Source organism: Rhinoderma darwinii, chromosome 4, assembly GCF_050947455.1.
Source record: "Rhinoderma darwinii isolate aRhiDar2 chromosome 4, aRhiDar2.hap1, whole genome shotgun sequence".
NCBI classification, from domain to species: Eukaryota; Metazoa; Chordata; class Amphibia; order Anura; family Rhinodermatidae; genus Rhinoderma; species Rhinoderma darwinii.
Window position 1 is genome coordinate 346,291,479 of NC_134690.1, and position 24,053 is coordinate 346,315,531.

Sequence of the window (24,053 nt, forward strand, 5' to 3'; positions counted from 1 at the left end):
CCTATGTGTGATGGATGCCACTGTATGGCATCTGTCAGAGGGACTGTATATGTTAAACGTCTTAGGGCCTGTTCACATCAGCGTTGGCTTTCCGTTCCGGGGTTCCGTCGGAGGTTTCCATCGGGTGAACACCGCAACGGAAAGTCAAGCTAAAACCACAGTTTCCGTCACCATTGATATCAATGGTGACGGAAACATTGCTAATGGTTTCCATTCGTCACCATTCCGGCAGGTTTCCATTTTTCCGACGGAATCAATAGCGCAGTCGACAGTGCTATTAATTCCGTCGGAAAAACGGAAACCTGCCGTAATGGTGACAAGCGGAAACAATTAGCAGTGTTTCCGTCACCATTGATATCAATGGTGATGCAAACGGAAGCTGTGGTTCCCGTTTGACTTTCCGTTGCGGGGTTTCCACGACGGAAGCCTCCGACGGAACCCCAGAACGGAAAGCGAACGGTGATGTGAACAGGCCCTAAGGCCTTAGCCTTTATAAACACAACAGGATTTCCCGGCCGGGTGACGGCCGTTCATAAATCGGCCGTCACCCGGCTGCATTAGGAACAATAGACCCCTAATGGGGCTATTCACACGACCGATTTTTTGACGGCCCGGGAAACCTGGACATTGAAGTCAGTGACTTCTCCTGGAAGGGGGGGTGGGTGCAACCTACAGGGGGCTGTGTGACATTACCTACAGGGGGCAGGGTGGCATTACCTACAGGGGGCAGGGTGGCATTGCCAACAGGGGGCTGGGTGGAATTACCAACAGGGGGCTGTGTGGCATTACCTACAGGGGGCTGTGTGTTATTACCTACAGGGGACTTGGTGGCATTACCTACAGGGGACTTGGTGGCATTGCATACAGGGAGCTGGGTGGCATTACCTACAAGGGGCATGGTGGCATTACCTACAGGGGGCAGGGGGGCATTACCTGCAGGGGGCTGGGTGGCATTACCTGCAGGGGGCTGGGTGGCATTACCTGCAGGGGGATGGGTGGCATTACCTGCAGGGGGCTGGGTGGCATTACCAACAGGGGGCTGGGTGGCATTACCTACAGGGTGCTGTGTGGCATTATCTACAGAGGGCTGTGTGTGGCAACAAATTTAAATGAAATTCATCCGATTTTAAAACGGACAGGGAAAAAAACGGATGCAAAATGGGTCAAAATCGGCCGTTAAAAACGGCAACTCGGCCCGGAACGGAATCGGAACGGATGCAAAACGGATACAAATACGCACACGGACGGATATGTAAATCTGCCACGCTCGTGTGAATGTAGCCTTAGGTCATAGCTAAAAGCACCAAACTGTTTGACGCAAAATATTGGTGTAAAGTAAATCAGCCATGATGTTGGTGCTGTAAGGAAGAGGGAATTGTTTAATATGTCTTTAATATTTCATGTGCACCATTTTAATAAATTTGTTGCAATTTGCAGCATTTTCACCATCTCAAATAATTATTTATTTTACAATGCAACTGATAAATCTTCCCCTATATGTATTATGCATAAAATATGTTATAAGATCATAAACAGCACTTTAGTTTTATCAACAGAATTGCTTGTGCTGCCAGGGGAATGTTAGGGTATGTGCACACGACCTCTTTTCAGACGTAATGGAGGTGTTTTACGCCTCGAATTACGCCTGAAAAGACAGCTCCAATACGTCGGCAAACATCTGCCCATTGCTTGCAATGGGTCTTACGATGTTCTGTGCAGACGAGCTGTCATTTTACACGTCGCTGTCAAAATACGGCGCGTAAAATTACAGCCGCGTCAAAGAAGTGCAGGACACTTCTTGGGACGTTTTTGGAGCAGTTTTCTCATAGACTCCAATGAAAACGCCACGAAAAACGCTGCAAAAAACGCGAGTTGCTCAAAAAACGTCTTAAAATCAAGAGCTGTTTTCCCTTGAAAACAGCTCCGTATTTTCAGACGTATTTTGTTAATCGTGTGAACATACCCTTACATTTCAGCATGGATGCCCTGAGTTCTTATTTGCAGGCCAAAGTCTTTGCACAACCTACAGCCTGCTAAAGGACATTTCTATTTTTGCAATTCTAAAATATTTAAAGGGGTTTTCCAACCTCTAAAAAAAACTTGCAAATGGATGTAAATTTATTTTAATATAATTATTTTTTACATTTAGGGGTGTTTCACATGCCATCGACCACCAGGTTTTCTCACCACGTCCTGTTGTCATTGCACAGCAATGATATGTTGTCAAGCACCATGTGACTGTGGTAGCCAATTATTGTTAGCAACGGTGACGTCCATAAGGATGACACATCACTGATCCGTCCAGCAATTTGCTGTCACAATTACTTGACAACAGATGATACATTTTGTAAACAGTAGCCAGAGTCAAGGGTTAATTTTGCCAAATACATTCTAACTGATGTTATATCATACACTATAAAGGGAAATACAAAATTAATCAGCACCAATTAAAATAATTAAATGGACATGTCGCTGCTAATCTGCTGTGACTGAAATGCTGTATTTGGGGGTACTATATCTTTAGAAACTAGTAATTGCACCCTATGGGTATGTTAACACAGGGCGGAATACGCTACGTAAAAGCACACAGCGACACCATAGGAAAATCCGAAAGGAAAATTGCACCAAATCGTGGTGCAGTTTTTTGGCCGTAATGTCCGCTGCAAAAAATAGCAATTAAAAAAAAAAGCCTCATTCTTACCTACTTACCCATAGGCATCACGACGCATCCCTCTGCCATCCTGCAGCCCGGCTTCCTGGGATGACGTTTCATCCGATGTGACCACTGCAGCCTGTGATTGGCTGCAGCACTCACATGGGATGTGTAACCGCGGTCGCAGACTTCTATCATCCTGCAGACATCTTCCTCCCAGAGATGCCAGCACATGCGGCCATCCTGTTCTACAGTGACCACTAGGGTGCGCACTCTAACTAATTCCCGGCCTTAATGGGCCAGATCACACACATGTTTTAGATTGACTGATTGCTCCCATGATCACCTTGGACTATAAGAAGGGCCCTGCCCCTTCCTTCACTGCCTGAGTGTTGTTGTGTTTACCCGTGTTAGTCTTTGCAAATGGTCCCTTAGTGTTTTCCAGTTCCCAGTGTTCCCGTTCCTGCTACCTGTATCCTGTATCCCGTGCTACCTTGCTCCTGTGCCGTAGAGAGTTGGAGTCGTGTTGTGTCGTACACTACGCTTGCTGTATTTCACCGTGCCTGGTGTCTGCCTGCTGCCAAGGTCCCATCCAAGCCTGCCATCACTACTGTCGGTATTGCCACAGGTACCTTTATTCGAACTATTGACTTTGCCTTGGTATTCTGTTTTGCCAGCTGCTATCCCGCTACGGCGGTACGGCCCAGTGGGTCTACACACCCATCATGACAGGATGAAACGTCATCCCTGGAGCCTGGGCTGGACACAAAAGCAGAGAGTTGTGGGTAAATATATACATATTTTTTCCGAGTTGCAATTTTTGCTGCGAAATCGCTGCTTTTCTGCCACAAAAAAAAACCCCAATATCTGCTATGTGTTTAGGTTTTACCTCCCCATTGAATGCAATTGAGAAAACACACAACAGAAAACCAGCGATTCCGCAGAATAAATTGACATGCCGCGGATTAAAAGACCGCACAGCAGATCAATTTCTGAATGGTTTTTCTGTGTTTTTTTTACACAGCGTGTAATACGCTGCAGATTTTCCGCAATGAAATCCGTGTTACGCTACCAGTGAATCCAGCCTTATGCATATGCAGTTACTACTTTGCTCTTGTACTGAAATCTCAGGGACTGTGACATACAGCAGCCTCTATGGACACACTACATAACAATGCTTCGACAGAAGCCACCGTATGGACATGCATGTGTCAGCAAACACAGCCCCTACATATAGCTGTGGCTGCCAATATCTCAGCTTCGTGACCGCATTGTAACTGCATATATAATACAAAGCGTCAGCAATTTTAATCCTTTGTCAACTAAATTGATAAATCAAAATAATAAGAAAAAGTCAGAGGAGCACTGCAGAGTCCATGAGATGCCGCCACCATGCAATCATTAGTCATATGATCATAATGTCTTAGCTTCTAAGCATTTCCTTTCACTTGAAAGGACCTTTGTCACTTGTGGTGACCGAACCTCTGTCTCATAGCAACCTTTCTGGAGTAGCGCAGGAGGGCGGCACTGTGCAGGCTGTCAGGGAGAATTTAAAGAGCTGCTACTTCCAAAGAGCTGATCACTTAGTGCCACGAGGAGGGACAGGAACCAAGACGCAAGGCCAAAGATTAAGAAGAATAGTTAAGGTGATTGCCCAATCTGCTTATCTTCTTGTATGCAGTCATAGATCTTGATAATAGAACTATGTTGAAATTTTGCCTAATAGCCATAATAAGGCTTTGTATTTTTTTAAGGGCATCCTATGTTTTATAAATATATTAGTATTGTCATTTTAACTACAATTTCCATGTTTTTGTTTCTTTGCTAGTTACAATTAATGTGCAATATTTTTCCTTTGTTAAGTTGGTCATAATGATATAGACACACAACATATATGCATGATAGATCCATTGAAGTCTATGGAGAGTCTGACACCATAGTGAAGAACTACAAGGTTCACAGCCAATTTAGGTCTTGTGCACATGGATGTATTATGGCTCTGAACAACATCTAATTGTATAGAGCAGTATTACGACACCCATATCAGTCTATGAGGCGTTACTGTTCCGCACTGCTTATGATTTAATACAAAGGCATGCTGATGGCAAAAAAAAAAAGTTGCAGCATGTTCCATCGGACGCTGTATTAGAAGCATTGCTTCTAGGTGAGAATATCTCTTTAAGATGATGCCTCACAGGGGAACCATATGGCGGCACATTAAGTGCTTATGGCTCCTTACAGTGCATAGAGCATTAAAGTCAGTGGAACAACAGCTTTAAAAAAAAAAACTTTTAAGAAAACCTTTTTCCATATGACCTATTAGGCAATTCTGAGTTAATAGAGGGGGTCTCATGTTCAGGATGTTCATCTTTTGCTGAGAGTGGAGAGCAGTTACAGAGAGCGTCTCTCGCTCTGTAGGACCTGTCCTGTGCAACCCATTTAAGGGGTTTATGAAAACCAATACAAGACTGAGTCTATAAGCTCAATAAAAATGTAACAATATATAAAAATGAATCCACACTGATTAACAAATAGGATCAACCCCCCAGGAATATCATATATCAATACTGTACAAAACATTCCATTGTCAATACATATATCATAAGGTTACTACTAAAGTACAGTATGTACAGGTAGTATAGGTGGAAAAATAAAAAGGCTAATTTGTTAGTGGCTAGCCTGTAGGCATACGAATAATAACAGTATTACTAAATAACATGATTCTTATTAAACTCCCGTTTTAATGGACAATATATTGCAATATATTGCCACATGTAAAGTGCTAAGTGCAAAAGTTAGTAAAGAACTCATCACAATCCCCCACAATAATTCATCACCATCACCACTACTAACCAGTCATTTCTAATTCCCTGGAATTGCGTCCTACCCCAATGCGCATTTTGGCAAGCGCCTTCGTCTGGGGATCGTCGATGGGACATTTTTTCTTTAATAATTCTTAGGCTTCATTCACATATGTCGGATTTGGCATGGATTTCATCCAAGGAAGAAATTACTTGGATATCTGCCGTGGATCATGTAGTAATTAAATTTTGTTTTGAAATATGCATATCCGACACGTGTGAGCAGACCCTTAGTGTGTGCAAGTCTAGAGGTAAAGACGATGGTACTTCAATGGTACTTCCATTTGCATAAACCGCACAAAAATATTTGTTGCCCATAATGTATACGTATTAGGCAAGTTACTCCCAGACAAATGGCAGAGAAATCAAATTTCCCACACCTTGTCTCCTCTGGAGTGTTGATATAATATAGGCAGGGACGTAGCTAGGGGGGGCAGGGAGGGCCCCGGGTTCAACTAAGAGGGAAGGCCGGGGGGCGCCAGGGCTGCACAGTGCATGACGGTGGCCTGCTGCCTCATTGAGAGGGCGTGGTGGCGCCACTGAAACCAGCCGCTGCCACCCCCTCCTGCACTTTAATTGTACCTGCCTCTTTCAACTATGCAAGTGGCGCGATTACTTCCTTGCGCCACTTGCATCGTTGAACACAAGCCGTGAAGACGTCATCGCGCCGCTTGCATCTATGAAAGGTGCTGATTGGCCCTATCAATCAGCGCCTTTCAACGAAGCAAGCGGCGCAAAGAAGTATTGGGGCCGCTTGCATTGTTGAAAGACGCAGGTACAATTAAAGTGCAGGAGGGGGTGGCGGCGGCTGGTTTTCAGTGGCGCTGATTGACAGGGCTGCGCGATGACGTCATCGTGCCGCTCGCGTCTATGAAAGGCACTGATTGGCAGGGCAGAATGACTTGCCCTGTCAATCAGATCCTTTCAACAACTCAAGCAACGCCGTTCAACCCCAGCAGACCTGCTCAGAAGAGAGCAGTTCTGCATTACCACATGATGGCGCGGGAATGGGATTAAGGTTAGCATGTTCATTTTTTATTTCTTTTTTTAATTCTAATAAAAATGTGAGTGGCATTATCTACAGGGAGGGCTCTATCTACAGGGGTCAGCTCTGTCTACAGGGGGGCTTAGATACAGGGGTGGGCTATATGTGGAGCACTATAGGGGGAGCTATATGTGAGGCACTATATACAGGGGTGGGCTATATGTGGAGCACAAATTATAGGGAGAGATATATGTGGAGCACTATCTACAGGGGTGGGCTATATGTTTTACACTATATACAGGAGTGGACTATATGTGGAACTCTATCTACAGGGGAAGCTATATGTAGGGCACTATATACAGGGGGGCTATATGTGGGGCACTATCTACAGGGGTGGGCTATATGTGGGGTGCTATATACAGGGGGTCTATATGTAGGGCACTATCTACGGGGGGGGGGCTATATGTGGGTACTATCTACAGTGGGCTATATGGGAGCAATATCTACAGGGGTGACTATGTGTGGGGCACTATCTACAGGGGCTCTATGGGGTCACTATCTACAGGGGATCTATGTAGGGCACTATCTACAGGGGACACGGTGTGTGTGTGTGTGTGTGTGTGTGTGTGTGTGTGTGTGTGTGTGTGTGTGGGACACAGTATATGGCGCTATTATATTTAGGGGCACATTGTCTGGCACAATGAAAACTTTATCTGCGTTTATAGGTGCACAAATATTTGAAAAGTGAGAAGCTGAAGACATCTGAGCGGCAAACTGCAGAAATTGGCTGTGGCCGGGAGAAGTCGTCATAGAGGTCTGGAGCGGATAGAGGAGAAAAGAGAAAAAGACAACTAGAATCTGACGTCACCTGTGAGTCACTTAATCTAAATGTTTATTCTGCCTCTAATCTGTACTGTAGTCACTGTATGATCTGCAGCGAGATGATGGGTGGTATGATTTTTTTTTGTGAAACTGCATCTCGCAACATATCCTTACCATTGTTCGGGCCATGCTGGGAGCTGTATACAATTTAGCGCAAACCTGTTCGGCAGGGTTTGCACTAAATTGAGCTGTATTTGTGCTGATGTTGTATTTATGTACTGAGCTTAGTTCTGGTGCTGTATTTATGTACTGAGCTTGGTTCTGGTACTGTATATATATATATATATATATAGACAGAGAGAGAGAGCTTGGTTCTGGTGCTGTATATGTGTATGAGCTTGGTTCTAGTGCTGTATACATATTGAGCTTGGTTCTGGTTCTGTATTTATGTACTGAGCTTGGTTCTGGTGTTGTATATATGTTCTGAGTGTAATGTCGGGGTAGGGACACAGACAGGTGAGCCCTAATCTACCCGCCACTCAGTCCCTGCCTACTTGCAACGGCCCGTCCTAGGCAACGGCGTACAACTGGACGACGGTCCCTACGCTCAATAAGGGCATGACAGACAAGGGTACACAGAAGCTAAGGGAAATGGGGCAGTTGCCCACGGCAACACAGTGAGCAACAAGAGTAGTGAACGGGCCGAGTCAAACCAGGAGTGTACGAGGTACAAATCGCAGAGCAGGAGCGTAGTCAGTAAAGCCAGGGTCAAAATGAAGCAAGGTCAATAATCATAGCAGGAGCAGCAGAGCCAGGAAACAGGAAAGAATCACAGGCACTGGAGGAGCAGGAAATGCAGTTATAAATAGACAGAGGGCGGGAGCTAGCTCCGTCTGGCCAGGCTGTGATAGGCTCTCCCACTCCTCAGCCTCCCAGCCTGACTGGTAGAAGATCGTGTCACTCTCTCAGATTTAGGAGCAGGTGCAGACTGATTACCCACGGGCGTCGACACAGAAGCTGTGTCTGGCAGATCCTTTACAGTACCCCCCCTATTAAGAGGGGCCACTGGACCCTTTCTAGGTGGACCTGGCTTATTGGGGAAGCGAAGATGGAACCTCCTGAGCAATACCCCAGCGTGAACATCCCGGGCGGGTACCCAAGTCCTCTCCTCAGGCCCGTATCCTCTCCAATGGACCAGGTACTGGAGGGAGCCTTGGACCATCCTGCTGTCCACAATCTTGGCCACCTCGAATTCTACCTCTTCAGGGGTGAGAACAGGGACCGGAGGTCTCCTCGAGGGAGCCAAGGACGGGGAGCAGCGTTTAAGGAGGGAGGCATGAAACACATCGTGTACTCGAAAAGACGGGGGTAACTCCAGTCGGAAGGAGACAGGGTTAAGGACTTCAATGACCTTGTACGGCCCTATATGTCTTCTATCTGCCTGAGTCTTTTGTATGCTCTGGGACGCCTCTAGGTTCTTCTGAACCTGGGCCAAGACTGTGCACAGTTCCTGATGAACGACATCTACCACGGGATTGTTGGAACTACCAGGTGAAACGGAGGAGAACCGTGGATTAAACCCAAAATTACAGAAAAAGGGGGAGACCCTGACGAGTTACTGACCCGGTTATTAAGGGAAAATTCGGCGAGGGGAATGAAGGAGACCCAATCATATTGACAGTCAGAGATAAAACACCTTAAATATTGTTCTAGAGACTGATTAGTCCTCTCAGTTTGGCCATTAGTTTCAGGATGGAAGGCCGAGGAGAAGGACAGATCAATCTCCAAGTTTTTACAGAAGGCTCTCCAAAACAATGAAACAAATTGTACCCCTCTGTCAGAAACAATATTGACAGGAACCCCATGGAGACGCAGGATGTGTTTGACAAACAAGGTAGCTAACGTCTTAGCATTGGGTAGTTTCTTGAGGGGCACAAAGTGGCACATCTTACTGAAACGGTCTACTACAACCCACACCACCAACTTGCCTTGAGATGGAGGCAAATCGGTGATAAAATCCATGGAAATATGGGTCCAAGGTCTCTGGGGAATGGGCAAAGAACATAGTAAGCCCGCTGGTCGGGACCTGGGAGTCTTGGACCTAGCACAAATTTCACAAGCGACGACGTAGGCCTTAACGTCTTTAAGCAACCCAGGCCACCAATAGTTTCTGGCAATGAGATGCTTGGTACCCAGGATGCCTGGATGGCCAGATAGAGCAGAGTCATGATTTTCCCTTAGTACCCTTAGCCGGAGTTGCAGGGGAACAAACAGCTTGTTCTCAGGAAGGTTCCCGGGAGCTGAAACTTGATCAGCCGCAATTTCGGAGACTAAGTCAGAATCAACAGAGGAAATGATTATACCTGGAGGCAAAACACAAGCAGGATCTTCCTCCGAAGGAGGGCTGGCCATGAAGCTACGCGACAGTGCATCAGCCTTAATATTTTTAGATCCAGCCCTATAGGTGACCAAAAAGTTGAATCTAGTAAAAAATAACGCCCATCGAGCTTGTCTCGGGTTTAGCCTCCGGGCAGATTCTAGGAAAACCAGATTCTTGTGGTCGGTAAGGACCGTTACCTGGTGCCTAGCCCCCTCCAGGAAGTGGCGCCACTCTTCAAATGCCAATTTAATGGCTAAGAGTTCGCGGTTGCCAATATCATAGTTACGCTCAGTGGGCGAGGACTTCCTGGAGAAGTAGGCACAGGGACGGAGATGGGTGAGGGACCTGGTACCCTGGGACAAGACAGCACCCACTCCCACCTCGGAGGCGTCAACCTCCACGATGAATGGCTCCATTTGGTTAGGCTGAATCAGCACAGGGGCCGAGATAAAGCACTTATTAAGGACCTCAAAAGCCTGGACCGCCTCTGGAGGCCAGTGGAGGAGGTCAGCACCTTTGCGAGTAAGATCCGTAAGAGGCTTAGCGATGACCGAGAAGTTAGCAATAAATCTCCTGTAATAATTAGCAAACCCCAGGAAGCACTGTAACGCCTTCAGGGAGGCAGGTTGGACCCATTCAGCCACAGCCTGAACCTTGGCAGGGTCCATGCGGAATTCATGAGGAGTGAGGATTTGACCCAAAAATGGTATCTCCTGCACCCCAAACACACATTTTTCGGTTTTAGCAAACAGTTTTCCCGAAGGGCCTGGAGCATCTTCCTGACATGCTCAATGTGGGAGGACCAGTCCTTGGAAAAAACAAGTATGTCATCAAGGTACACTACAAGAAATCCCCCCAGGTAGTCTCTCAAAATCTCATTTATGAAATTCTGGAAGACCGCGGGAGCATTACACAACCCAAAGGGCATGACGAGGTATTCAAAATGGCCTTCGGGCGTGTTAAACGCAGTCTTCCACTCATCCCCCTCTTTGATGCGGATAAGGCTATAAGCCCCCCGTAGATCAAACTTAGAGAACCATTGGGCCCCCTGAACCTGATTGAAGAGATCAGGAATCAAAGGAAGGGGATACTGGTTCCTTACAGTGACCTTATTCAAGTTTCGGCAGTCAATGCACGGCCTAAGACCACCATCCTTCTTCCCTTCGAAGAAGAAGCCAGCACCTACCGGAGAAGTAGAGGGGCGAATGTAACCCTTGGCCAGGCATTACTGGATATACTCTCTCATGGCTTCACGTTCGGGACAAGAGAGATTAAATATCCTACCCTTAGGGAGCTTAGCTCCTGGTACCAAATTGATTGCGCAATCGAATTCTCTATGAGGAGGTAACACTTCGGAGGCCTTTTTAGAAAAAACATCAGCGAAGTCCTGAATAAACTCAGGTAGAGTGTTCACCTCCTCTGGGAGAGAGATAAAATTAACAGAAAAACATGACATCATGCATTCATTACTCCATTTGGTAAGATCCCCAGTATTCCAGTTAAACGTGGGATTATGCATCTGCAACCAGGGAAGGCCTAAAACCAAATCGGACGATAATCCCTGCATCACCAGTACAGAGAACTGCTCCAAATGCATGGAGCCAACAAGGAGTTCAAAAACAGGGGTATGCTGTGTAAAATAACCATTAGCAAGAGGAGTGGTGTCGATACCCACTACCGGGACAGGTTTAGGCAAGTCAATCAATGGCATAGCTAGAGACATAGCAAATTCCACAGACATAATATTAGCAGAAGACCCTGAATCCACGAAGGCACTGCAGGTGGCAGACCTACCCTCAAAAGAGACCTGAAAGGGAAGCAAGATCTTATTAGGTTTTAATATATATGGTAAATACCTGTGCGCCCAAATGACCTCCCCGATGGTCACTTAGGCGCAGAAGTTCTTCCGGCTGCTTATTCTTACGCCTAGGACAGTTGTTCACTTGATGCTTGTCATCCCCACAGTAGAAGCAGAGACCATTCTTCCTGCGGAACTCTCTACGTTGTTGGGGAGACACGGAGGCCCCGAGTTGCATAGGTTCATCCGAGTTTTCCGTGGAAGAATGAAGCAACGGAACCTCGGGGGCAATCATGGGGGGGTCAGAGGGCACAGAAACGTTCCAGTCGTCGTTCCTTGAGACGTCGGTCAAGACGTACCGCTAAAGCCATAACCTGATCTAGGGAGTCAGAAGAGGGATAGCTAACTAACAGGTCTTTCAGGGCGTTCGACAGACCCAATCTAAACTGGCACCTCAAGGCAGAGTCATTCCACCGAGAAGCTACACACCACTTCCTAAAGTCAGAACAGTACTCCTCAACGGGTCTCTTACCCTGACGTAAGGTCACCAGCTGACTCTCGGCAAAGGCAGTCTTATCAGTCTCGTCATACATGAGCCCGAGAGCAGAAAAGAAAAGATCAACAAAGGAAAGTTCAGGGGCGTCAGGAGCCAAGGAGAAGGACCATTCTTGGGGCCCGTCCTGGAGCCGGGACATAATTATACCCACTCGCTGGCTCTCAGAACCTGAGGAGTGAGGCTTTAAACGGAAATAGAGCCTACAACTCTCCCGAAAGGAGAAAAAAGTCTTCCGGTCCCCTGAGAACCGGTCAGGCAACTTGAGGTGGGGTTCAAGAGGTGAGGTGGGGGGCACTACCAGGGTAGCATCATGCTGGTTGCCCTTCTGAGCCAGGGCTTGTACCTGTAGGGAGAGGCCCTGCATTTGCTGAGCCAGGGCCTCAAGGGGGTCCATAGTAATGTCAGGGACCAGGGTATAAAAGGTATATGGGCCTGTGATTATGTAATGTCGGGGTAGGGAGACAGACAGGTGAGTCCTAATCTACCCGCCACTCAGTCCCTGCCTACTTGCAACGGCCCGTCCTAGGCGACGGCGTACAACTGGGCGACGGTCCCTACGCTCAATAAGTGCATGACAGACAAACAGACAAGGGTACACAGAAGCTAAGGGAAATCGGGCAGTTGCCCACGGCAACACAGTGAGCAACAAGAGTAGTGAACGAGTCGAGTCAAACCAGGAGTGTACGAGGTACAAATCGCAGAGCAGGAGCGTAGTCAGTAAAGCCAGGGTCAAAATGAAGCAAGGTCAATAATCATAGCAGGAGCAGCAGAGCCAGGAAACAGGAAAGAATCACAGGCACTGGAGGAGCAGGAAATGCAGGTATAAATAGACAGAGGGCGGGAGCTAGCTCCGTCTTGCCAGGCTGTGATAGGCTCTCCCACTCCTCAGCCTCCCAGCCTGACTGGTAGAAGATCGTGTCACTCTCTCAGACTTAGGAGCAGGTGCAGACTGATTACCCACGGGCGTCGACACAGAAGCTGTGTCTGGCAGATCCTTTACACTGAGCTTGGTTCTGAGGCTGTATATATGTACAGAGCTTGGTTGTGGTGCTGTATATATGTATTGAGCTTGGTTCTGGTGTTGTACATAGAACTATATTGCTTGTAAAATGTACAAATGGTTTTATGCTCGAGTTACACAAAAAAAAATGAGGAAAACAAATGACACCTCATTGATTTATAGAGAAAACAAACATGGCGAGGGGGAAGGAGATGTCAGGAAAGAGGTTCGGGTGGGCGCCAAACTGAATCTTTGCCCTCGGTACCTAGCTACGCCTCTGATATAGGTGCCATTTATGATAACTCTGTTCTGTCAATGGAGAAATGAGAGTGGCTGTTATGATGGCCTATAGGCTTCCTCACAGTTTGATGGTCTTCTTTTGTCCCCATTGACATAATACAGGTATCATTTATGGCACGGGGAGATTGCCTGTGTCTGCTCTTCCATGTAAGCTGAAAAAACAGTTCAATTGAAAGGCAACGACATATTATGAGCTAAGGTTTACAATCTATGATAATTGCAGCATTATGAGGCTGGATAAATATGAGTGCATTAGCCCCCATACAATACATATAGTCAATACTGATCTTTTCAAAATGAAAAATTTGTTCATAATAGAAATGTGGTCGGAAAGACCCCAACAAAAGGCCTTGTTGGACTTTACATATGGTGTCATCAGCATGGGTGGGCTAAAAGGGACATCTATCTCGATCCGCCATTATTTTCTCTTTTGGATCTTAGTTTTAAGTGACAGCATTAGACTAACTTTAAAGTTAATTAAAGCATACTTTTTTCACATAACTTTTCAGAATAAGCTGTCATATTGTGTACATGAGGAATAACACTATTGATGGCCTTATTTGATATTCTGCATATTTTATTTGTATTCTGCCTTGTTTAGCCGTTTTCCCCTCTACAGGCTCTATCTCTAATTCTCAGTTTTTTCTGAGCTAGTGGACAGAGCCTAACTGCTCTCATGTCTTCCATACAGTGCACATATTGAAAAGGAGAAGCCTGCTCTACTATCTCTATCACATATATAAAAAGCAGCACCAACATGGAGGAGATTATACATCAGTACTGAGTTGTGTGACTGAGAATTCAGCTCTGGGGTGAGATATATCTCAGAAAAGGAAACTGCAGCACGTCTGTGTGTTTTTTTCTCACTCTGCTCCTGCTCCCCTCTCCAAAGACTTGTGCAGACAGCGTGTCTGCGTCTCCTCTCTCCATTCCTGTTTCCTCCTGCTGCTCCCCCATCCATACACTTCTATGGCAGCGTCTGTGTCTCTCTTTGCTCCGTCCTCTTGCTCCTCCCTCCTCTCTCCATAGACATCTATTGGCAGGCAGTGAAGAGACAAACCCCCACTTTCTGCAGTCCATCAATTCTGCTCTGTAACTTGGGACGAATTTTTGCTTGAAAACAGATGGTGGACAGCAGAATACAGTAAGAGAGACACCTAATGGCAGTAATTTCACACATAATTTACATGGTTAAAAAAAACATTTTAACAGTAAGTTACAAAGTCGATATATATCAGATATAGTATTGGATTAGCGTAAAATGTTTAAAAAGTTAGTGTCCATTCAAACCTAAGTTATTTTTGTATAATATTATAATATTATGATGTCTGACAGCAGTGCCATAGGTACCATATTACAGCCTTATACAACTCGGAGCCCCTATGCAATGGCCCTTAGGGTATGTTCACACGCAGTGATCAAAACACGGAGCTGTTTTCAAGGGAAAACAGCTCCTGATTTTCAGACGTTTTTTAAGCCACTCACGATTTTCGCAGCGTTTTTCGTGGCGTTTTTTATGGCCGTTTTTGGAGCTTTTTTCGGTAGAGTCAATGAAAAATGGCTCCAAAAACGTCCCAAGAAGTTACCTGCACTTCTTTTTTCACGGGCGTTTTTTTTACACGTAAAAAATGCCGCGAAAAACGCTCCATTGGAACATATGTTTGGAGGCGTTCTGCTTCCGATTTTTCAGCCATTTTTCGGCCGTTTCCGGCCGGAAAAATGGCCGAAAATAGGCCGTGTGAACATACCCTTAAAGTGCTAGTACCCTTCATTATTTTATCTCAGAAAAACCTATAATTTCTTTAATAAGTTTAAAATACATGCTATGTGGGGACAATGCCATGTTCAACCAGTGCCGATTTTAGGGTGCAAGTCTATTGCACCTGATGACATATATGCATTGTAAAGTCTACCTATTATTAATACAGTGGTTAAAGTGGCTCTGTCACCAGATTATAAGTGCCCTATCTCCTACATAATCTGATCGACGCTGTAATGTAGATAACAACAGTGGTTTTTATTTTGAAAAACTATAATTTTTGAGCAAGTTATGAGCAATTTTAGATTTATGCTAATTAGTTTCTTAATAGACGACTGGGCGTTTTTTACCTTTTGACCAAGTGGGCGTTGTAAAGAGAAGTGTATGACGCTGACCAATCAGCGTCATACACTTCTCTCCATTTATGTCCATTTGTACTCAGCACAGCGTGATCTCGTGAGATCACACTGTGCTGCCACATACACCCACATTAACTTTACTGAAGTGTCTTGAGAGTGAACAGACAGTGCCTCCAGTGCCTCCAGCCATGTCTATTCACACTCCCGACACTTCGGTAAAGTTTTTGTGGGACTTGCTGACACAGCACAGCGTGATCTCGCGAGATCATGCTGTGCTGTCATTCACAGCGTGATCTCGCGAGATCACGTTGTTGTGATTAAGTCCCACACAAACTTTACCGAAGTGTCAAAGCAGTAGCGTTGTGCCTATACTTGCACAACAGAACTAGGTGAGTAAACCAGCTCACTATGCACGGTTATCTATATACCTTCAAAACAGTATTACCTTAGAGGAGCGCCGTTTTCCTCTTCTCTTCCTTTTTTTCCTTTCACATTCCTTGGGAATAGGACTTGGTTGCAATTGCATTTTATGCAATCTCTATTCCTATATCACTGTTATTCTCCACTTGTGCTTACCATATGGCAGCCTGGTCTGAATGCCACAACAGTCACATAAAATGTTATGCTGTTGGGAAAAAATTCCAGTCACATAAATATGTTCATCCTATTTTAAAGGAATAATGTAACTTCATTGGAGCTAGTGACAATATCTTTGCACTCCATTTCAGTCTTTACATTAATAACCCAGGTTTCCAAGAACGCAGTGACCTTTTCAGTTTAAGAGACAATGGAGGTCACTCTGCTCTGACGTAAGTAGACATGACTAGGCGAGAAACTCCTTTTTAAATTCCAGTGACATTTGTAAAGGCAAAAGTCACCGCACTTGAGTGTATCGAAGGAAGTTCCTTATTAAGGTTTATGCGTTTTCTAGTTATGGCCCCAAACTATTTACATAACATAATTTATACTGGTAAGTCAACACACAGGTCTTATAATAGAGAAATGCACATTCATTGCTAGGAGTAGACTATTTGTTTATAGAAATCAAACAAGAATTGTTTCTGCCAGATGCATTGTCACTGCGCTAAAAGAACGAGATATGAAACAAACTTGTATATAATTATTATCAAATATAATGGAAATAATGGATATCAGCAAAAAGGTAGGGCAAATTATGTTTGATCGGGGTGAATTACCAGATAGTATGAAGGAGGCATTGATAATCTGGATTCTTAAGACAAATAAAGATCCTTTGGATATGGGTTCTTATAGGCCCATATCACTTCTCAATGCCGATTATAAGTTGATTCCTAGTGTATTGGCTGATAGATTGGCTGGGGTTTATGGTTCATTGATTTACCCCGATCAGACAGGCTTTTTGCCCGGTAGGACCACCTCTTGGAATTTGCGTAGATTATATTGGAATTTTTCGTGTCAGCCAGAAGAAGGGGGCGGTCTGGCTGTGGTTTCGCTTGATGTGGTTAAAGCCTTTGACCGGGTCGAGTGGACCTCCATCTCGACCGTCTTAATTAAGTTTGGTTTTGGTCTGAATTTTCGTTCATGGATTAGGGTGTTGTATGAGCGGGCTGGGGCAAGGATGGGGATAAATTGGTTGGCAATCTGAGAGATTCAATCTACATAGAGGGACAAGAATGGGACGTCCTATCTCATCCTTTTTTCTTGCCCTGGTAATGAAGCCAATGGCTCATGTTATAAGAATTAGATCTGACATTAAGGGTATAATGTATGGGTCTGTAAAGGAAAAAATTTGCTTATATACTGATGATATTTTGTTAATGTTGGGTGAGGCAAAGGACTTGCTGAATAAAGTGATTAAGATTATAAAAGAATTTGGGCAGTAATCAGGAGTAAGGATGAATTGGGAGAAATCTGCTTTTCTTTCTTTGGATGCTACTTCAGATACATTAGCAAATCTCCCCATGCCTTGCTTTACCGCATTTAAATATCTGGGTATAGAGATATTGTGGCGAGTAGAGGAGTTTGAGATATTAAACTTGATCCCTCTGTTAAAAATAATGAGAAATAAGGACAAGATATGGAGTAAACTGCCCATTTCAATGGCGGCCAAAATCTCATTGATAAAGATGATCTGGCTTCCACAAATACTGTATTATTTGCAGATTTCCCCTGTTTGGATTTATGATAAAGTGTTTATAACCTTAGATAGGATAATAAGAGAACTTGTATGGAAGGGGAAGCAAGCAAGAGCGAAATTACAGTTGCTAAAATTGCCGAACAATCAAGGGGGACTGGGATTACCAGACTTTAGATTATATTATATTATATGTCTCAACTGCAAGAATTGAGGGGAAGTAATGTAGGATTGTTAAAGAGTTCACTGAAGAAGCATCACATGTTATGTCACAAATCGTATGATATTTTTTCAGTTCTTGAAGCAAGGGTATTTACTAAAAATGTTGATAGTAAATTGATCATGGGGGTAATGGTACAGAAAATATGGGAGAAGGTAAAAGATATGTGTAATATTAGAGGATATTTTGGTTTTACACCAATTTGGAGTAATAATTGGGATGAATTAAACATTTTAGAGAATAAGGAGTTTTGGTGAAAACAGAATATATTATATCTCACAAGTATTGAGTGGTAATAGAATTAAAACCTTTGCTGAGGTGCAGCAAGAGTTTCACATTGAATCTAGATTTATTTTTTATTATATGCAGTTGAATCACGCTGTTAGTGTGCAGTTGGGATTGGTGGAATTTAGGAGAGAGTTTTCTCCCTTTTTTAATTATGTTACTTTGGCAGAAATTAGAAAGGGATTTATATCAAGAACATATGGCATGTTAAATACGATTAGAGCTGATGAGTATCTGGAGCCCAGTTTTATTAAGTGAAAGAAGGATTTGGGTGATTTGGAGGAAGAGCAATGTGTGAGAGCCTTGCGTTTGGCCCCTTTGGTATTCAGAAATCCGACACATAGAATTTCTCAATGGTATACAATACATATGTTGTACTATACCCCAAAGATTATGAGTACATTTTCCAAGGGGGAACCTTATAAATGTCCGAGGTGCCTTAGAATTAGAGCGAATATGATACATATGTTCCGGCGATATCCAAGATTAATAAGATACTGGGAACAAGTGGGTCAGGTTTTGGGAGCAGCTTTTGGGATCCCGTTTTCATTAAATATTGAAAATAGTATGTTGGGTACTGATACGGGACTGGAGGGAGAGTTACAACTGAAATTAGTTTGCTTGAAGAGTAATTGCCTCAAATTGGAAATCATTTAAGACCCCATGAAAGAAATTAATGAATATGGCAACGGTGTGTTATAAAGTGGAAAGTAATAAAACGAGAACTGCAGGTGATCCGTGGACCCCTTGAAGGGATTAGTTCAGTTTGTGAACATGTATTAAGTAATAGGGATGCTTTGTTTTTGGTTTTTTTCCACTCCTCCAGTGGGATATGGCCCATCCACGCTGGCATGGGGGGTTAATATAATGTTATACATATGTGTAATATGCATATAGGCATGAACGTTATACTATTGATGCAATGTTGGAGTTATGGAATATTTGCTGATATGTATACTATGTAAGTTTATTCTTATACATATGATGAAACAATAAAGAAAAAGAACAGGAATGGAAATCCAGCCAATACAAATAATTATACAATTATTTAGCCCATAAGACAATGAAAAACATTTTATACAAAGGTACATATAGCAACCCACAATAAGATTTACTGTAAGGTGTGTAAAAAGCACTCAAGCAAGATACGACCTGCCGGACTAAACAGACTATATATGATCGATATAGATGTTCCACAGAAATATGAATAGCCAATACAACAATGTGACATCTACTACAATGAAGTACCTACCCAACCGAAATTTCGGTCTGAAATCGGTAGAAGTCCAGTAGGGAGGGCTCACAAAAAAAACAAAAAACTGCTCCATGCGTATCGCCATAAAGGACCTAGCTTCCCCAGTGGTCCTCACAAGGCTATTTCAAAGAATCCAATACAATAGTCCCATAGTCCAATAGTCCCTGGAAGGAAAAAACACTGTTAAAGGGTTCGATGGAGCGCGACACAATTTTTTGGGTCTCTGATTTATACGATGTCTGAGACATTGCATGGGTACCATCTTACAGCCCAGTACAACTCAGAGCCCCTTGTGCAATGGCCCTTACATTGCTAGTACTCTTCACTATTTTATCTCAGTCAAGGTTATCCGACTTGGTAACATTCTTTTGGAATATCCTAAAACATAGAAAAAAGGCCTCAGCGGCGACGTGTTGTATTCCTGGCATCATGGCACCCATCGCTGACAGTTCAGCAATCGGCGTGGAAAAGAATAGATGAGTACTGATCCTTTCTTCTTTCTGTAGAACATTTGCAGCTGTTCCAAAACAATATTAACAAGTCGGATAACCCCTTTAAATAGTGTAAATAACTTTACACATTTCTGGCACGCCAATATTGTTATTTACCCTGAATCCAACATTTTGGAAATTTGGGCAGAGCCGGGACATGACAACTATGTAACACTGTCATGAGCTGACTGACATAGTGCATAATCCAGCATTTCCTGGGCAGACTCATCATGAACAGGGTTCTTGAATGTCATGCGGCTAATTTACTATAGCATAGGGCATCAGTAGATTCCTGAAATAGCCCACTCAAGTAAAACTTTGAGGGTAAGAGTTGGCTAAAGTTGTTCAGCTGACAACTTTCTCTCATGACTCCCAAATAAACACCATGGATAGGCTTACCATCTTATAAGGGGAATCAGAGGGACCTGGAGGGACCAGCCACGTGAACATTGGTTTGGAAAAGAGGATACTCCCTTCAATGCTACAGAATATATTATACTTTTTGTTTCAATGCAATGCTAGCTTTAACATTCACAATATTCTGTTCACAATGACGAGGCACAATAAAAGATACTGTACATGGGCTAATGCAACCAATCAGATCAAGTCTTTCATTTTCTAACCTGCATTGAAAAAAACAGAAGATGGGAATGTATTAGCCATGGTCAATATGGTTAACTGCTCCGTTTTTTTTTTGTTCATGATTTTACTGTTTCATTTGTTACTCTTTTGCAGATAACAGTTAATGGTGAAGTTTAAATGTCACTATGGCAGAGGGGGATGATGAAGACAACACATTGCAGGCTCTAGTTTTTCGTCTTCATGTCAGCGCTCCACGAGTTGTACGGGAAGTCTTACTGGAACGTGGATGGGAGGAATTTGACGAAGTGAAACAAAGTGAAACAGAGTGGAACCTGTACTGGAGAACTTCAGCATTCCAAACATCCGACCATGATAACATAAAGCCATGGCAACGGCTTAATCATCATCCCAGGACAGCACAGATGACGAAGAAAGACTGTTTGGCCAGACATTTAAAACGCATGAAAGGAATATATGGATCAACCTACTTTGAGTTTAGCCCTGTTGTATTTATTTTACCAAATGACTACACAAAGTTCTTAGCTGAATATACCAAAGAAAGACATGAGAAGAAGTCGAGTTATTGGATCTGTAAGCCAACTGACATGTCAAGAGGCAGGGGAATATTTATTTTTCAAGACATCAAGGACTTGGCTTATGACTGCACTGTCATTGTGCAGAAATACATCACAAATCCTTTACTAATATCTGGCTATAAATTTGATCTACGTATTTACGTGTGTGTAACATGTTTCTGTCCACTGACTATATACATCTACCAAGAAGGACTAGTCAGATTTGCAACAGAGAAGTTCAATCTCAGTTCACTTGATAATATATTTGCTCATCTAACTAACACCAGTATTAACAAATACAGCACGTCATACTCAGCAGAAAAGGAGAGAGTTGGAAGTGGGTGCAAATGGACACTTGGTCAGTTTCGATCCTATCTTCGCAGTTTAGAGGTTGATGAAGTGTTACTGTGGCAGAGAATATATAATATAGTGACCATGACCATATTATCCATTGCTCCATCCATACCCCAGTATCCTAACTGCTTTGAGCTTTTTGGTTTTGATATTCTCATTGATGATACATTGAAGCCATGGCTTTTAGAGGTGAATTATAGCCCTGCATTGTCTTTAGACTGCCCGAATGATGTAACTGTGAAAAAAAGTCTGATCAATGACATTATTGATCTACTCAACTACAAATCCTCCCATTTGCAAAGAGACAACAGCACACAAACCAGTACCATGTCAAATTTTTTACAACCGACTACCAAGCGAATATCACATGGATATCATAGCATTACGCAGCATTCTGCTGACTTAAAAAAAAGCAATTCAGTGAAAAAAAGTAACTTAAAAGAAAACTATGATCAACTTGAGGGTCCTAGAAGTGCTTATTGTCAAAATTATAGACTACACAACGATAGCGAAGAAACATTAGTCCAAAAGGATCTAAACGGGATATGTTGTAATTGCAATTTGATGGAAAACGCTTTACTAGGATCAAATGAAGTTATTGTGAACAGAGAAGTTGTGGCAAGTGGGAAGACAACATTGTGTCCTCGAAAGACATTGACTTCCAGACTACGAGAAAAGATTAATATGCCTAAAAGATTAGGTGCTTCATTAGTTTTGAGCACTTCAAGAGCCAAGGCAGGTGGAAACAATGTGGTGAAGACTGCACATTGGAGATCCACTGACTATCCTCGTTTTCCTTTATATTATATTTCAGATACAGACAAAATGCCACCTGCTCATGTAGGAGATTTTCTCCTCATCTTCCCCTTCAACCAAACTTCATTTCTTGCATCAAAAAACGGAGCAGATATCAAAATCATAATTCAAGAAATGTTTAAAGTAATGCAAAAAATTTCAACAAACATTAAGGTGGCCTGAATTTTGTGACACATTTTTGTTTACCAACACATTTTCTATAAGAGAGAGGCATCGCTCGAAGCTCATAGGCCCATATATTGAAAATAATTAATTCAAGCAATTCCACAGTCAATTGAGTTTCAGTTGTGTTAGCGTGAGGAATTTGCTAGATAAATTTCCATGAAGGAATAAGTGTAGCATACCCCCTGCAAATTCATGACATTATAACCACTGGACTGAATTACTTTTATGTCTCAGTGATCAAAAGCCCTTCTGACCATCATTATGTGAGTGAGGAGAAATATAAATAATGTTTTACAGGGGATTTAGATGTACTTTAGTCTTGGTATTGCCAGCTTAATGAGGGCACATTTTTTCATTAAATGGATTATTTTGTTTCGGCCTTAATTCTACAATGATTTTATTTTCCGTTGTTACTATAAAAAAGTTAAAGGCCTTTCATAATGAGTTGGTGAACAGCATGTTGTTTACTTACACGGCAATGCTGCCCCTATACACTATACATATATGAATATATAAAAATAATAGAGTAAGTCGTTTTCATTGTGGATATGACGGAATCAGTGGTCGACACAGACAGAAGGAGTCCTGTGCAAGAACATTATATGGGCCGCTTGCTCTTAGATAAATCGGCATAGAGCACTCCCTTATTTTTCAATTACAAATCCCAAGGAATGAAGTTCAATAGCTCAGTCCCTTACATGCAATGTAGTATACAGTAGGAAGCTATATTTAAGGAGAAAGAAAGTTCCCTTACCTACTGGACTCCTCTCTAACTGCACAGGTTGCACATATGGTATGTCCGCTCCTTGACGGAACTGTGCGGAGATTGTATTTCAACGTGGATCAATAAAGAAGTCATTTTAAGGAGAGAAGAGAGTTCTGGATTTTTTTCTAAGTTCCAATTATGGAATCCAGTGTTTGAGTACCTCTGTGCACAGTGCATTTTCCCTTAGCTGTGGCAGTACAAGTTGATCTGGTGCCCCAGGCGGAGATACAAAAGAACTGCACTGTTCTTTAATTGTCGATTTTCAGTGCGGAATCCGAAATACGTACATAATCTACTATCTGTGAAAATAGCCTCAGACTTCTCAGACTACCCGAAGCACACTCTATTTCACGGTCAGACAGTGTGCATCATATAGTCTGAGAAGCACTGAGTCAATTTTGGTACAACAAAGAGGGAATCCACAGCAGAGGGGCGCAACTGGAGGGCACCAGTTAGAATAGCTCCATATACTCCATCACATTATTAATTTTGTCCCTGAACCGGAGGGTCACTTTAAATTCCTATTTGTTGAACCGTAAAGGACCGTGGACTACCTGAAAATTACATAGCCCTTTTGGATCACCAGCCAAGAGGGGCCATATGGCGCATCTTACTCAACGTTCTTGAGATTAAGACTGTCATATGAAACATCAGTCTTAATAAATTTCCCCCTATGTTGCCACTACCGAGCTTTAGGGCGCATTAGCATGGGCCCTGAAGGTCAACACATGAAGTACCTATGGGTCTGTACAGTTGGTCCTATCTCACCCACAGAAGTTTGTAACTCCTTGGAACTCATATTTTCATAAGTAAATGTGAAAGGTCTATATAGTCCTTTTAAAATCAACAAACACATTTGTTTTATCACTACGTTTACTGCTACCTACACTTGGGTCCAGAATTATTTGGACAGTGACACAATCTTCGTGGTTTGGGCTCTGCATGCTACCACATTGGA

The 24,053-nt window shown here is 43.3% G+C and overlaps 1 protein-coding gene across 1 annotated transcript; it reads left to right on the plus strand.

Moving 5' to 3' along the window:
* The first annotated feature begins 4,230 nt into the window (after positions 1-4,230).
* TTLL2 (tubulin tyrosine ligase like 2) lies at positions 4,231-23,136 on the plus strand. The gene is made up of 2 exons (XM_075864468.1): positions 4,231-4,299; positions 20,573-23,136. The coding sequence occupies exon 2, from the start codon at positions 20,605-20,607 to the stop codon at positions 22,324-22,326; it is 1,722 nt and encodes a 573-aa protein (XP_075720583.1). The 5' UTR covers positions 4,231-4,299; positions 20,573-20,604; the 3' UTR covers positions 22,327-23,136.
* The last annotated feature ends 917 nt before the right edge of the window (positions 23,137-24,053 follow it).